General features: G+C 37.3%; 1 protein-coding gene across 7 annotated transcripts in view; it reads right to left on the bottom strand.

Annotated features, from left to right (window-relative positions):
* Window positions 1–17,610, bottom strand: part of NFYA (nuclear transcription factor Y subunit alpha) — a 28,800-nt gene that overhangs the window by 8,077 nt on the left and 3,113 nt on the right. For 2 of the 7 annotated variants that reach the window (XM_070418625.1, XM_070418626.1), the window contains exons 2-7: window positions 12,641–12,788; window positions 10,833–10,919; window positions 7,946–8,092; window positions 3,236–3,367; window positions 2,720–2,825; window positions 1,109–1,275 (exon numbers count right to left, since the gene is read on the bottom strand). In XM_070418625.1, the coding sequence (XP_070274726.1) occupies window positions 1,109–1,275; window positions 2,720–2,825; window positions 3,236–3,367; window positions 7,946–8,092; window positions 10,833–10,919; window positions 12,641–12,715 (714 nt within the window). In that variant the 5' untranslated portion in view covers window positions 12,716–12,788. The remainder of the gene's footprint in view (window positions 1–1,108; window positions 1,276–2,719; window positions 2,826–3,235; window positions 3,368–7,945; window positions 8,093–10,832; window positions 10,920–12,640; window positions 12,789–17,610) is intronic. The other 5 variants (XM_070418627.1, XM_070418628.1, XM_070418629.1 and 2 more) reach the window with 5 other exon arrangements.

The raw sequence follows: 17,610 nt of genomic DNA on the forward strand, positions 1-17,610 counted from the left end.
TAGAACAGTTCAATGGAAAATAGGTACAAATTTACCAAGTGCTACTGAATGCCTATAGTTATACAACTAATTTAGTTAACTTACTATATAATTTAATCCTAATTTTTCTAAACAAACAAAATGAAACACTGTACTAAATGTATGATGAAACAAGTCCCCTTTGCTACAATCCCTTCCCAACGTTAACTTTGAATGTCTGTATTGTTTCTTCTGGTAGCTTTCTTTCTCTCTGTGCAGTCTTCTGCTACTCAATTCTTAATTTATCCATTTTAAGTACTATGTACTGACATCATATTTTGACATATGAGGATTTAGCTTTCACATACCACCCAACCTTCCTTCCCTATCTTTTCACTGTATTTATATCACACATTTTTTTGGTTTCTCTTATTATAACCTAATTTTTAGCTTATTTCTTGTTTCATCCACTAGACACAATGTATTGTTCAATTGCCAAAGATCAGCAGCCTAACTCTCCCTTCATTATTTGAATTCTGAATAAGATCACATAAAATCATACATTTAATCTGTTTAATCACTACTATATCTCCAGCACCAAGAATAGTACCTGGCACTAATAGGTCCTCACAATGAATTATGGTTCATTGTAATCTATACTAATAAAAGGCTAATATGCTAATTAGACCAAACATCTTCCGGACGTCCTTCTGGACAAAGCCACAGTGGCGGGGGTTAAGGCAGAGGCGGTTAAGGACTATCATATTAGGCCAGCAGGGGAGGGCAGTTAGGGGGCGATCAGGCCAGCAGGGGAGCAATTAGGGGGTGATCAGGCCGGCAGGTAGGTGAGCGGTTAGGAGTCAGCAGTCCCGGATTGTGAGAGGAATGTCTGACTGGTCACAGATTGGAGAGGGTGCAGGCAGGGCTGAGGGACCCCTCCACCCCTGTGCACCGGGCCTCTAGTGTTTATTATAAAAGTAGATCTCTGTAAGTGCCTTAAGGATCAATCTCAATGCCAAGAGGTCAACATTATTAACAAGCTTTACGAGAGACATCAAATTGCAAGTTCAAGAATTTTGCAAAGACAGAGAGATATGTAGAAAAAGAAATTACAGATGAGAACAGTGAGCTGAAGAATCAATATTCTTACCATGACCATCCCTCCTGAATTGACCACATTGCCTGCCACTGGTAGTGTCACAGTGACAGTCCCTTGTCCACTGCTGGTTGTATTGGTGTTGGCTCCTGTCTGAACAATCTGTGCTCCTGCCAAACTGGCTGCTGGGATGGTGATCATGCCTGAAACAGGGACTGTAACTTTAAGAAAATAAAACATAAAACAACAAACAGGTACACAGAAAGAAGGGAACACAGTTAGTTCCTCTTCTATCTGGCACACACTCATTCCCCCTGGAAAAGCATACTAAACTGAATAAGGGGGGGAAAAGCACTCAACCACTCTCTGCCTGGTTTACTATATAAAACCCATGTAATCACAATCTTTGAAACTCTATTAACTTTCTCGGTTATAGCTCTGAATAAATCTATCCTTGAAATAGATACTTTCCTGGGCATTACTATAATAGTTTTCAATAGGTGGCGAGACAGTTTGCAGTCTTCCTCTTCTATGGGTCAGAGTATAGCTATACCCAGTTTTTGTACATATCAACAATCTGCTTCAGGATGGAAATTTTATAAACTTATAAATTGTTCATCCTAAACTGACAAGGAATCAGCCAGTCGCAGGTCTAAAGCTTAAACCAAGCATTCCAAGTCCCCAAACTATCAACATCAGCACCGAGGAGAATGTGTTTACCATTTCCTGAGTTCCTGCCAGTGCTCATTCCAGTTCAGGCCCTCTCCTGAGTCATAACAAAAGCACACTGTTCCTACATCCACTGGATCTTCCATACTGCTAAGTCTTAATCACAAGTCAAACCTTTAGTCATGGAATCTAACTGAGATGTCCTTTTTGGATTTAACTATCAGACAAATGCTTCCAAAAGCTCTTAAGTTCAGATTGAGCCATCTCCTCCTCTCTGAAATACATTCTCCTCTCAAGCCCTATTTCTTCTCTACCTTCTGTATGCATTATTTATTCCTAGAACATTCCTCCATAGGATTCTGCACTATGTTTATTTGTTCACATGTATGTCTCCCTTGTTAGACTAGCGTTTCTTTGAGAAGCTCTTCTTTCTTAGCAAAGTTCTACATACATAACCGGCACATAATAAGTGGTTTTGGAATAAATTAACAAAGAAGTGGCCCTGATAAAAATATACCTAAGCAACAACTCCTATTTCCAATCTTCTATTTAGAAAGTGTTAAGTGTAAGATTAAAGCTTATATAATCCTTATGAGCAGTCCTTTTTTAAAAATTATTTTTCAACTACAGTTGACATACATTATTATATTAGTTTCAGGTGTACACCGAGTAATTAGACATCCCCATAAACCTCGATCCCATCTGACACCGTACAGTTATTAGGATATCACTGACTATTTTCCCTATGCTGTACTTTACATCCTCATTAGGCTCAATGTTTTAACAACCACTTAGGGATTCCTACAAATGGAATTGATGTTGGTCATGTATTAGTGATAAGGACCTAATAACAATCAATGAAGACTTACAAAAAATCTTATTTTTTGTTCAAAAACATGTCATGTAGAGATCACCACAAAATTTCTGAAGCATCATTTGCTCAAGGGATGAAGATGAGTTCCCCAAAAGTAGACGGAAATGAATGGGCATACTTACCTTGCTGGAGAATGGTACCGTCTGCATTAACTGGCTGATAAACGATGGTTTGCCCTTCAGCAGTCTGTGCCACTTGCTGCCCCTGGACAGCAATTTGCTGCTGCGTCTGTAGGAAAGAAATTATAACACAATATAAGAGATTCTAAAATACCACAAAGGGCCATGTAGTCTTTTTCTCTTTTTAAAAATCCTCATCCCAGGATGTGTCTTGATTGATTTTAGAGAGGAAGAGAGAGAGAAACACTGATGTGAAAGAAACATCAATTGGTTGGTTGCCTCCTGTATGCATCCTGGCTGGGGATCGACCCCCAGGCATGTGCTCTGATCAGAAATCAAACCTGCAACCTTTTGGTGTACAGGACGGTGCTCTAACCAATCGAGTTACCTGGCCAGAGCTAGTCTTTTTTTAAAAAAAATGATAGTTTTCTAACTCATTTCTACTACACGTGAAATATATGGTTCAGCTGTCTGACCCTTCTAAATCAGCTGTGCTGTGTTCAGAACTAGTGGAATTACCTGGGTCTGGCCAGCAGTAACAGCTGTCTGGGGCTGCTGGATGATGATCTGCTGGGTTTGGCCCTGCTGGCCCTGCACCTGCACAGCCTGCCCACCCTGGATCTGGATCTGTCCAGGTGGGACCAACTGTATCTGTGGAAGACAATACAAAGAAAGGTTAGTACCGTGCAGATATTGGTATCTTTTGGTCCTAGAGTATTAGTTATCCATATTCCTCTAGAAAGCGGAAAATGCTGTGAAGAGGAAAAAACAATAAAACAGAAGTCCTCTTCTGCTTTTTTTGTTTGTCTGTTAATCCTCACCCGAAGGATATTTTTCCACTGACTTTTAGAGAGTGGAAGGAAGGGGAAGAGACAGAGAAATATCATCGATTGGTTGCCTCCCACACATGCCCCAACCAAGGCCAAGGGATCAAGCCTGCAACCGAGGTATATGCCCTTGACCAGAATCGAATCCTGGACCCTTCAGTCCTTGAGCCAACGCTCTACCCACTGAGTCAAACCAGTTAGGGACTGCTTGGCTATTATTTGTGAGAGATAATTTGTTTTCCACTTATGAAACAATGGGGAATTCTGACTACTGCCTTGATACTGGGTATTATAGTAACAATGTCAGTTTTTTAAAGATGATAGTGCTGGCACGGTCACATTATTTTTAAAGCATTTTTTACAGATGAAATGACATTTTATATATTCAAAATAATTCTTGAGAGAGTAGGTAAATACAGATGAAACTAGGAAGACTGATTATATGCTGATAAATGTTGAAGATGGGTGTGGTGATTTATCAAAGTTTTCTCTTTTTTGTCTATGTTTGAAGTTTTCTATAAGAAAATGTTGGGGGTGGATATAAGTTATTTCCAACTTTTCCAACTCTAAGCTGGGATTGTATAAAAATGTATAAAAAGTCCTTAAACATACAGAAAAATTGAGACTAACTTATCAGACACACCTGCAGTCAATATTCAGATTTAACAAGTTAGTATTCTGCCATATTTGCTTCATTTAACCTTCCCAACTAAAAGGTAATCACTATATTAAAACTGGTTGATACTCCTTACAGAGCATATTTTATACATGTATATTCATAAAAATATATGGTGCTGTTTTATAAGTTTATAAATTTTACATAAATGACACCATATTGTATCTTTTTACAATTTGCTTTTTTAGTTAACATTGTTTTCAAGATATAGCCAGTTAAAATAGAACTAGTTCATTCGTTTTATTTGGCATGAAGTATCACACTACATAATTATACTACAGTTTATTCATCCATTCTTGTTAACATTTGGGTTTGGTACTATCCGTGGTTTTTGGTGTCTAGTAGGGGTCTTGGAACATATTCCCCACGAATAAGGGGGGGGGGGGGGGGGGGGGGCTACTCTAGTCTAATCAAATTTTTTAAAATGTCTTTAAGAAATCCTTCTCCACCCCATTGCAAAAAGAAAATTCTCCTGTAAAGAGAATCTAAGGTTTCCCAGTATGCTTTTTTACATTTAGATCTTTAACAAGTATTTTTGTATATAGTATGAGGTAGAGATTTTCTGTATCATTTTTTAATTAAAGTTTAGTTGATATACATTATATTAGCTTCATGTGTACAACATAGTGCACATACAGTGTCACTATAAGTCAGTCTAATAACCATCTGTCACCATAAAGTTATTACAATATTATTGATTATATTTTCTATGTCATACATTACATCCCCAAGACTTATTTTATAACTAGAAGTGTGTACCTCTCAATCCCCTTCACTTTTTTTATCCTTCCCCTGCCACCCTCACCTGTAACAATCATCTCTTGTTCTCTGTATCTATGAGTCTGTTTCTGTTTGTTAGATTCCACATATAACTGAAATTATGTATTTGTCCTTCTCTGTCTGACTTACTTCACGTAACATAATACCCTTTAGGTCCATCACGTTATATATCTATTTCATTTTTAAACAATTTATTCACAGCTATTTTGTACTATTTTTGTTATATAACAACTTCCACTATTCTTGACTCTCTATTCCAGTTCCATTGTCTATATTAAGCCGGGGATCCTAACCTAAAATTGTATGCAAAATGTTCCATTTATCTGGACATCTACACCTTTTCTAAGAAGAGGGCATAGGATCTCACTGGAATTCTAAAATAGAGGATCCAATATAATAAAGAGTAAGAAGTACTCTTCTAAAAAAGAATTGAAATTTTATGCATTCTAAGAAAGGCTATGGGATCTTACCTAGAGCTTTATATATGTTAACAGAAAAGAATTTTTCTAGGATGGTTTGATTCAGGGGTCCTCAAACTACGGCCCGCGGGCCACATGCAAATACAAATATTGTATTTGTTCCCGTTTTGTTTTTTTACTTCAAAATAAGATATGTGCAGTGTGCATAGGAATTTGTTCATAGTTTTTTTTTTAAACTATAGTCCGGCCCTCCAACGGTCTGAGGGACAGTGAACTGGCCCCCTGTTTAAAAAGTTTGAGGACCTCTGGTTTGATTAGTTACATACAGTCCTGCTTGGAGGGAGAAGAATGAAATAACCCTGTCAGAGACTCTTAAAGGTAGGTAAATAAATAAATATCATAAAAGCATAGAATTTAGAACTGGAATGAACCCTAGAAATCACCTGATATAAACTGCACTTTCTGATGAGAAAACTGACATATGAAAGCTTGCTTTATGGCAGACCTGGGAATGAAAAGTCAGGTCACTGCATGCCCAGCACACGGCTCCTAACACTGTATCACACGGTCTCCATTCAGGAGAGGAAAGGAGTTGTGGCAAGGGTATGATGAGGAGGCAACAGAAGGACAGAAATTAAATAGTGTGAAAAAGAGTTAAAGTACACATACTGAAAATATATTTAAAGCCTCATACATTTATTCATGAAGAAATGTGGAAACTATTTTAATCCTAACTACAACTCTATTGTGGCAAAAATATGCCAATAGTTTTAAAAATGTTCCTATTCCTTCGCCAAGCAATTTCCCTACTCCAAAGAAACTACCCTAAGAATTCAACTGAAAATAAAACTATCATGCTCAAATAAATTTATAGTAATCTTACCTATAAAGCAAAAATAAAATAAAATAAAGTAGGCAGGGCGGAGGTTGGCCGATTGATGTCTCTCTCTCACATCAATGTCTCTCTCTCTCTGTCCCTCTCTCTCATATTCCCTTCCTCCCTCCCTTCCACTCTCTCTAAAAATCAATGGACAAAATAATCTCAGGTGAAGATTTGAAAAAACAAAACAAAACAAAACAAAAAAACAAAGTAATGTGGAGAAATTAGAAGTCTGATTTATCAAGCAGTGTGATCAGGGCTTTTTTCAACTTGTGTTAAATTCCTGCAGAGAAACTAAGACACCAATGAGATCACTTTAACTATTAAAACAAAATCTATATAGTAAAAAATTAATAGTTCTTCCTCATTCCCATTTCCATGCTAACAAACACTTATATTACACAGGGGTTTGGCTACTAATTACAAAGATAATATCACATAGTGTATGTTTCCCTGCAAATTATTTTTCACCAGAAGTACGTCAGTATTAACCACCATCCTATGTCAACAGTTTATCCTTTTTAACAACATAATATTCCACATATGAATATTGTATGACTTATTCAACCACTTCCTTATTCTTATAAATAGGCATTCAGGTTACAATACAGCTCTTTTGGTAGCACAATGCTGCAATAAATGTATTTGTACATTTCTCCCTATATATCAATGCTTTTCATCCTATAGGATTCTCAAAAGTGGGATAGGTTTACGTATTTAAGAGTAAGATGCCTTCCAAAATGACTTCAGAATTTGAAATTACCTAAGTAATGAGTGTATCCTTTCCTCCACACCCATTGTAGAACTGGATATAATAATTCTTTTTAATTTTTGCCAAATTGATAAAAATCCCTCTACTTTTAATATTAGCATATAATATCCAGAGTTGCATGTAACAACATCCTACCTACTTCTGTTAATCTCTTCTACATTTTTGTCCTTTTTACCTTTTTTTCTGTTTTGGAATCGGTCTTTCCAGTGGATTTATCTATTTTATTGATCTCTTTAAGAATCAGCTTTTATTTACCCTTTCTACATTTTTGTTAGTTTTATTCTTCACTAATTTTAACCTACTTTTTGCTCATTTTGTTCTTTTCCTAAGTTCCTATGAGAAATATTATCAATTTATTTTCAATTAAAAAAAAAAGGCTATTAAGTTTTGCTCCAAATACAGTGTAAGGTGTGTGTGATGTGTATGGACCGAAATATCTTTTTTTCATTACTTGCTAGATGATTCAAATTATTAATTACATGGAAAGAAATGAAAAGGATAGCATTTCTGAGCAAAAACAAGAACCCCCAAAGCAGATTATAAATTTCCTCCCTTACTGACATAAAATGCCAACAAAGCTCACTCAATGAATTACTTTTATAAAACTAGATTCCCATCTCTTCATGTTCTTTACATTGATTCAAAAATCATGCCTAATTAGTCCTTACCAGAGATGTACAATTTCTGTCTAGTTCTGCTTTATCGCTGGTACTACAAAGATGGACTATTGACTAAATGCAAATAGAGGGTAGGAAGCAATTAAATGCAACAATATCAACTGTCAAATAGCTTGTAATAACTATTCTATAAAAACCTCTACTCTGACATTCTGTCTAAACACTTTTTCATAAAGTGTTCACTTTTGCACCACTCACCTGCTGCAAACCCTGGGACCCAGATACAGGTACTTGCATGATGGTTTGACCTTGTCCACCAGGGACAGCCTGGACCATGATGGGTTGGCCAGTTGATGTGATTAACTGGCCTCCACTGACCTGCACCATTAATGGTTGCCCCTGGACCTAGAATGAAATAAAGTAAGTACAATGAAATAACGTAAGACACAAAATGGTTTTTACTAAAAGACAATTACTGGAACTATTTTGCTGCCTTGCTAGAGGGGGGGAAAGGCAGGAGAGACCCCACGATAATAAGTCTCAAGTCCTATCTTCTTCAAGTATCTTTGGTATTTTTGACTAAAGGCCAAGTTGAATACTTTAAAGTCAGATATAATGGAGTATATCCAGGCTTTGGGAAGTCTCAATAGATATAAGGCATTTATCACCAAATATAGGCTAACTCCATAAGAAGCATTTAAACAAAATGTCAAGACTGTTTGCCTTTTTAGACTAATATCCGGGAATGATCTCTAGTGAGGGCTGAAGAGGAGGCAATGAGAAGGGTAGCTAATGGCGGTGATGATGTTTAAATGCAAATTCTAAATAACCTGGAGGGAGTAAATCAAACTACCCAGCAATACAGGAGGCTGGGTAGCAAGCCACTCTGTAATTTTATGTAGAACACCCTTTCTCAAGCATAAATAAAATGTACATATTTTACCCTCTTCACCTTATATTCTGGGAATTCTAGTCTGGTTGTCGTTGAAAAGATCCCACGACTAAAAATTGCCTAGAAATATTTTCTGATTAGTTTGTAGTATATGCGATGGAATTCCTCGCACTGGGCCCTGCAATACCTGCAGTTATTTTAATTTTAACAGAAGCAATGACAAATATGGAAATTATACAAAGCACTCAAGCATATAAAAAAAATTCCAACTTTGAAGCTCCCATGAATAAACAGAAAACTCTAGAAGGCAGGCCATTATAAATGCTCTGTTGTACCATTTTGAGTCCCAATAAAAAATACCTAGCTAATAGAATGCTTTCTAGAAACCAAAAAATAAGCCACTTAAAAAGTGAAATGGAGTGAATGTTCAACAGAATAGCTAAAAGTCAAAAACTCATTTTCAGATTCTATCTTTGAGGAATTACTTATATTATAAAAGAATATTTGTATGACTAAAATAGGCATTCTTAATGCCAGTGAAAAAATGTTCAAATGAAATTATCAATCAGACCTAGAGGAGTAAATTCGATATTAAACACCCCCTCCCAAGAGTTCCAGAATCTTTAGAAATATTCGAAATCCTAGTTTTTGTGAAACTGCTCATTGAGAAATTCCAGTTTAATATTAAGAAGTTTACAATCTGATTCCCCTGCTTTCTCCTTCCCTTACTTCCCCACCCCAAATCAAATCCCCTGTTACACCCATGTCTGCATATGTTCTAGCAGGAAAAGATTTTTTTCAGAATATTTATTGCATGAATAACTAAAAGAACTATTTAAAGTTTTCCAAAATAATGAGACCTTTAAGGAATAGTTTCTATCATTTCCATAAACTGTCTCCACTTCTTTTAAATAAAATCTACATATGTAGGGAATACAAGTTTTAAGGCGTAACTATTAATTTTCTAGATCTCTGTCATCTTAACTTCTCCCCTTGTTGACATGCTGTGAGTGCACATAATAAACCATTTGAGACTCCAAGAAGCCCACTTGCATTTACAACATACGAATGATTGCAAGGATACATGCATCAGACAAAAAGCCATACAGTTAAGAGCATGTTACATTCCCATTCCACAAGTGGTTAATGACAATATTATTTCATACATCAGTAAGATGAAGTAAGCATGAAAACATAAATACAAGCTGCTGAACTCTGAGATTTATAGTTTGGGAGAACCTACAAGTTCATGTTCTTTCAGGTTAATTTATGTTCAGAATTGGCATCATCAAACACTGTGTGTGACAGATGTGGGGGTGGGGCTGAATCGGTAAAGTAAAATGATTACAATAAGGGGTAGTTAACTGCAGGATGTTTAGCGATTCTACATTCTAGGTCCTATTTTGAACTATTTCCATTTAGTGGACGAAAAAAGATAGGGCACCGAAGTCTTACCAGTTTCTCAAAAATACAGTCATTTTAGTCAAAGCAACCTACAGACACAGAAAAGACTAATGCTCCTGCTCCTGATCTTATATTGAAGCTGGCCAAAATATCACGCCAAGTTTGGATATTTAACTTAGCCAACATGTTAGGGAACTGCATTGGCTAAGTAAGAATTCTTATCGTGGCTATAACACGTAAGACCTATAGAAAGTATATCTATCCCAGGTATGTCCAATCTAGAGGTATGGGATAATCTTTGCAGATCCGATAAAAAAAAAAAACAAACAGGTCACTATTTTCCCAGAAAATAGTAGAGGCAGCAGTTAAGAGATTAACAGGATTTAGTGATTAGATAAAATTTGCCAAGTACAATGATTATTTTGCACCTGATTTACCCTTTTAATAAAAACAATCTATCCTAGCTAATGTGCACATATTTTCTCCTCTACTATTATAGTAAAGTTCATGAAATTTTATCTTGCAATCTGACACAGAGTTTGAACTCTAAATAGTTTTTGATGTCACTTGTAAGAATTTCTTCCTATCCCTTATGACAATTCTTTCCAAGGCATTCCCAAAGAAACGTACTAGCCAAATGCTGTTTTCAGAAAATTCACACTGGAGTCACTATATGACTTGGCATGAAACATTAGAAAACCGGCATGGTATAAGTCTCAAAGACAAGTTAGCATCAAAAACATGCAACTGACTTTGCCATTCCTCCTTGAGATCCTACCACAAACAGCACCAGACATGAGGAAAGGAGAAGTTCATGCAGTGCTTACAGAGAATCAGAGAGGGCACCACTACCTGGAGGGTCTGGACTTGCTGGCCTGAGGCGGATGCCACCTGGGCCTCAGTCTGCAACTGGACAGCAGTGACACCACCCTGCTGCTGAGAACAGGAACAGGAAGAGCTTGAAACGTGTCAGGAATAAAATGTATGGTTCAAGGCATGAGATCACCTTACCTCTTATAGGGGAGGGAGAGATGTCTTTCAACAACCCCACCCTACACAGAACTTTCAAACTGTACAGACTCCCTATCCTGAAGCTGTTTGGTTGAAGGTAGCAGGACTGAAGATATTAGCCCTTTGTCCCCAGAGTGGAACTCAAAACAGACTCCCATGACTCAAAAATGTCAGAACAGTTGTTATCGTTAAAACAAAATGTTAATGCAGTCCTTCTCTCCAGAAATAGGTAACTGATTCTTTTGCCTACAATGTTATTTTAATGTGTTCTTTTTTTAATTTCCTCAAACGAGTTCACAAGAACAAAGGTCTTAACAACCTTGAAGCTACAATGAAAAATTTCTGGGGCTTAAATGCAATCATCAGAAAGGAAGAAAAAAGCAATCACTGTGAATCAAAATCATTTTCATGAGGTTACTGTTCCCATGTCCCCAAACTAGGATTACTTCTACTCAATTGGACTACCTTAGAAGCAATTTCAACCTAATTTTTATGTTCTGTGATGGCAAGTTCTGACAGAACAAAAATTCACCCACCAGGGTGTGGGTGTGAACGAAGGGCCCTTCATGGAATCCCCTTTACAAAAAAGGCAGGTGAAGTTAACTGCCAGAGCCACAGCAGCTAAATGGAAGGAAAGATGAGTAAAGGAGTTTAAATAACTTCTCTATTAACAAAGAGTAGCTCTTTCCCTTGATCATTAGATAGAACTCACCATCAAATTTTCCTTTGCCCTCCCTACAAACTACTTTTCTATATTATCTAAGATCCATTTTAGAAACAAAATACTCCTAATCTTGGCCTAAGGTTAAATTGATACATGGTAATTTCTCCTATGGAGAAAAACAAGAGAAGTTTCACTAAAATAAAGCCACCTATAAAGCATCAGAAAATGTAAGCTGTGTATAAATTCACGAAAGTAACCCATTTAATTAGGGGATTGCTTTCTAATATGTGTTTATCCAGAAGAATGGCTGTCTATTATCCTCATGGTAAACTAGAACTTTTCAGAATAAACACTGTAGTGGATCAAGTCAAACAGCAGCAGACTTCTTAGATGCTGACTATCTTGATTTGTGTATTGTGGCCAATACCTTAGTAGATCACACACTAGCTTAATCAAGTAGAAAAACAACCAAATTGAATCCAGAGAAAACAAAAACTCCAAATTTCCATCTGAAAACAGACTAGGTGTTTTGACTTTTAATAAGATAAAAAGGGGCAATTTAAGCCAAGCCAGGCCAGTGTGACTCAGTGTTTGAGCTTCAACCCATGAACCAGGAAGTAACCAGTTTGATTCCCGGACTCTGTCCTCGGTGGGGGACCTGTGGGAGGCAACCAATGGATGTGTCTCTCTCATTGATGTTTCTATGTCTCTAACCCTCACCATTCCTATCTCTAAAATCAATAAAAACATTAAACCAGGCTCCCATGAAGAGCAAATTCTCAGTGGTCACAGGCTGGATACAGAGTTCTAAACACGGAAAACAGCAGAGAAATCACAAGTTTAATCTTCAAAAGCACTTCGTTAGCACAAGTCATTAGACCCGTTCTTTATAAGATCTGGGATCTCTGAAATAATTCTCCAATTGAGTAGTGCTGTTATCAGCTCCATTGCTGTGACATTTAAAGCAGTTTTACTTCCATACCTGCTGCTGAATCGATCCAGCCTGTACAACAATCTGCTCCGTTGAACTATTGCTGTTCGCTGTATACTGCTCCATGGTCCCTCCAAGTTAGAATCCTGTACACAGGGAACTTCACTCCGGAGATTATAGAAGACTGTGAGATGCACTCCTATTAAAAATGTTGGGGGAAAAACAAGAGTAGAGATTGTCATTACACTATGCCAGATGATTAACTTTGAGACTTATCACTGTATTTGTAAGAAATCAGCATGAGAAAATAGAAAATGTTTATGCAGTGTCATTTTTAACTAGGGTTACATGGTACAATCATGACAACAATATCATAATTCTATTTCATGTTTTAAAAATGCTTTTTGTCATTTCACTGGCAATCTTACCTTTCAATAATAAAAAAGCAATACCTGTACCTTAGAAATACTCATGAGTTATAATATCACTTTGTCACAGGCTTATTTAACACTGATTTTTAAGTCTGCAAAAAAATGTACTTTAGAGAAGAAACAGTTCTTTAATTTATAACACGTGTTGCAAGCCAAACATGTTACTCTAGTTCCCTACATATTTAAAACTTCAGGGTTTATTATTTAGTAAGTAAGTAAATTACCCAGACCTGAAGCCAAACATTTATTTTTCTTATCAAAATCTCCATTAAGTTGCGCCAAGTAAGAAAGCCCTAGCAACGATTTAGGAGTTTTCATTTTAATCCAGAGCAAGAAATAAAAATTAATTATACTAACGCCAAAAATAATTCTTTACAGATTAAATATAAGGAAAAATTTTAAATGGCTATGGTTTTCTCTAAAAAGACCTTAAGTTTTTTCTAGTCTTGAATTTGAATGCCTAATAACATGCCACCCTTTATTGTATCATTTTAACTTATTATGGGAATTTTCAAATATATACAAAAGTAGTGAGAACATTATAATAAACCCCCATAGCCATAATCTAACTTCAACAATTCTCAACTCATAGTCAATCTTGTTCCACATATATCTCAACCACTTTCCACCATCCCCTGGATTATTTTGAAGCAAATCCCAGACACCGTATTATTCCCCAAATCCATAAACACTTTAGCATCTGTCTCTAAAGAGACTCTTTTCTCTTTATCATTTTATAACAATGATATTGTCTCTACTATGTCATTCAAACATTAAAAAATAAATAAGTCTGTAATATCATCAAATAGCTAGTCCATGTCCAAATTTACCATTCTCATATACTTTAACAGTTGAAATAAGGACACAATTAGGTAAATTGAAGTGATATTTGATAACCATGAATAAAGACTTGATTAAAAAATTTAAGGGAAATTTTCCTTGGAAATACGGGGGAGGCACAGGTATATAAACAAAATGCAGATAAATCTTTTTTCTCTATTTTTCTCTAGGCCTTCATAAAGCCTAAAAAGTGAATAAGATTATATGTGAGAGAACTAAACTGCACATTTTAACAGCAAAGCAAGGCACCACTCTCTATTAATCCACACATAATGGATGAGATCACTTGCAAGGTGTCTCAATATTTTGTGAAAGAAATAGAAATATATTCAAGTGCATACCTAAGTATTTAGGAAGAAGTGTATTAATGGCAAAAATTCACTTTGAAATGCATCAAAAAATAAGACTGATGGATGAATGGGTGGAAAGATGAATAAGACAAGTATGGTACAATTTTAATGGTAGACTCTAGGTAGTGAGTACACAGGTGTTTATTGTAAAGTTCTTTTAACTTTACTGTGAGTTTGAACATTTTTATACTAAAATGTTGAAAGAAAAAAATCTTAACAAAAATTAAGCTTATCACTCATAACCAAAATGGTATATAGTATAGAAGAGCCATAAAGGATAGGATGACTGTGTCATCACAGCATCACGTACCAGGTCATACAGTTCTCCAACTCACTACCATTGCTCTAATGAAATACTCACCAAGCAAATATGTAGTTTTAATTTGGATTTACATATATATAGATTAGCCAATAAGGAGTATATATAATCAGCAACACAAGTAAACTTGATAGCTATTTTCTCATTACCCACTGACAAAATGGCACTCTGATCTCTACATCAGTCTCTTCTGAATTGGTTGACTGAGTCAGCTCCAAAGAGACACTGGGAACAGTATAGAAAAATCAGGTTTTCAACCAGGCTAAGTGGCTCTGCCAGGGAAGTAAACAATTTCCCTAAACTCTATCTTGTTTCTAACTGCAGTGCACACAATAGGACTAAAGAATTAAGTCATGATACAAAAGCGTAGATGTGATTTCATTTATTTAAACCCTGAAAGGACAACAGTAATCGAGAGATAGAAAGTAGATCAGTGGTTCCCTGGGACTGAAGAAGGAGGTGGTGAGAATAAGAGAGGAAGGGGAAAGTGGGAGGTTGATTGGGATAGAGCGCTTGGACCTTTTTGGAGTGATGAAAATGTGTTGTTGTTCAATTGGTTACTTGCTGCATGCACCATGACCAGGACCTAGGGATTGAAACTGCAACCCAGATATGTGCCCTTGACCAGGAACCGAACCCACAACCCTTTGGTCCAAGGGCTGACACTCTTAACCACTGAGCATATCAGCCAGGGTATGATGAAAATGTTTGATATCCTCACTGTGGTGGTAGTTACATAGGTGTATAAATTTGTCCAAATTCATCCAAACGTAAATTTAAAATAATTACCCTTTGTATCTAAACTGTTTATCTCAAAGTTAATTAATAAAGTTGATTTAATGTCAGAAACATTTGTCCTAACCGGTTTGGCTCAATGAATAGAGTGTTGGTCTGCAGACTGTGGGGTCCTGGGTTAGATTCCGGTCAAGGGCATGTACCTTGGTTGCGGGCACATCCCCAGTGGGGGATGTGCAAGAGGCAGCTGATCGATGTTTCTAACTCTCTATCCCTCTCCCTTCCTCTCTGTAAAAAAATTAAATATTTTTTTTTTTAAAAAAAGAAAAGAAACACTCAAACCTGTGAGGAATTTTTGTGAGTTTATTTGAGCCCAAACTGTCAACAATTGCAGGGAAGCAGAATCTCAAGATAATGATCCGGAGAATGGTAGTTTTGCACCTTATTTTACATTATAATCAAAAGAGGAGACTTATGTGTGTTACATGAAATCAATTGGTGCTAGATTAGGGAGGCGGGAGAAAGCCAAGGGGGGAAACCTCTGGGACAGGGATAAAGAGGAAAATGACAGACACATGCATCTTTTGCATAGGTGGGTGCGGGATAGTTAGCAGTCAACAATTAGCTCAGTGACACTGAGGGGACGTGTGGCCTCTGCAGAGGGTGCCTGTGCTTTGAGGGGTCCGGAAAAGGGCGAATTACTTTGACATCCAAAGATGTGTTATCGTAGATGCAATAAGACAATAGACAGGCTCGGTTAAGGTAAAGATTGACCTTTTTCAGGGAAGATACGGGCCTAGGACATGACTACTCACCATAAACCGCTCTTAGTTAAAAAAGTTTTAATTTCAGACCATTCTTTGTGGTTACTTAAGTTCTCTGGGTTTGCAAGGCCACCATGCAGACTTTCACTGAGCTGGTCAGGTTAGCATGTGACTCCTTTTCGTCCACAGTATCATGAAGAAATGTCCTTTACGTTTCCACACCTCCCCTAACCCAAATCCCCTTATTGTATGAGATTCTTTTCTTGACCACTAATTTCCAGAAATTTGCATCTTACTCAAATAGCATATGAATTACTAATAAACAGGTCATGCAGATTTTCTTAATTAATTTATTCCATAACACAATTGCTCCAAATTAAAAACATTTAAATCTACTCTACTCTGAAGGGTAAAAAAAAGAGCAGTTTCAAATCTAATAGCAATCCTTTCTCATATTAATGTGAAAGTGATTCATCCTGGAACATGATATTGAGATTGCTAATGGTGAATTCAGTAACACAACTGGCTTCAGTGAAGCCCTATGTCCTGCTGCTGTGAGCCTCAGTTAGCAGAACTGTTATAGGCAGTTAGACAGACATGAGCAGAGCAAGGACAAAGGGCTAGTACAGAAACTCCTGAGGGCAGAAAGCCCTGGATGCCTAGCAAGGGGCAAAATTGGGAAAACAAAGAATCTCACCCCCAGGGTAACCTTTCCTTCCCCGACTTTTCATACCTCTAGTTATGTGGTTTAGACTCCTGACCTTTTCCTCCCTAAAGATAGCATCTAGGCCTCTGTTGTATTTCAGCTCCAGGCCCAGAAAAGCAGCAAAACCAGACAAGCATGCCATGGCAGCCTCAGGACCAGCTGCACTGACTAATGACCTCTTGCCCTGGGGCTGATCAATCAGTGGAGACCAGGACCATGAAAGAGCACACCTGGAAAACGGATGAGGATTCTATTGAGACCCTCCCCTGAGATTCCCACCTGCAAGAGAGAAATACCCTCAACACAAAGGATCCAGTGCCTGCTCGCCCCCAGGGCACCACACCCCCACCATTCCCTGACCCTCTTCTTCCTTGTAAGAGACCCAGTGAGACATGCAACCAGGGGAGTAATGAGCAGCAGCAGCTTGTCCCAGGCTAAGCCCCCAAACCTGTCTCTGAGGCCCCCTTTTCTCTGATTTCTCAATGAGCCAAAGCAGCGCAGCTAGGCTCCTGTTACTTCTATGCCCTTCCTTGACTCACTGTCCTAAGTGTGTTTTTGCTGGCTTTGTTGCACTTTGTCTCTTGATCCAAATCTTTCCCTCAAGAAGAACCAAGATCTAGTCCTCTCACCAATAACAGAACTGTAATAAACCTGACATTGTCTTTCCTCAAGTGCTACTCTGCCCAAGATTCTGACAAAATTAAGTCAGCCAGATTTAGTCTGTCTAGCTCTTGTTTCTAACTCAAAGTTTTGAATGTTTTTCCTCAGAGAGTGTGTGTTTATTCTGGCTAGCATGAAAATTCTCTTCTTTCCACTTCAAGGCACAGAACCTGAAATGTAGCTAATTACTAGGAATACATTTTATGTGGACCCACA

The sequence above is a fragment of the Myotis yumanensis genome, unplaced genomic scaffold (assembly GCF_028538775.1).
Source record: "Myotis yumanensis isolate MYYU_CA2020_CCGP unplaced genomic scaffold, mMyoYum1.0.hap1 SCAF_6, whole genome shotgun sequence".
Lineage (NCBI taxonomy): Eukaryota > Metazoa > Chordata > Mammalia > Chiroptera > Vespertilionidae > Myotis > Myotis yumanensis.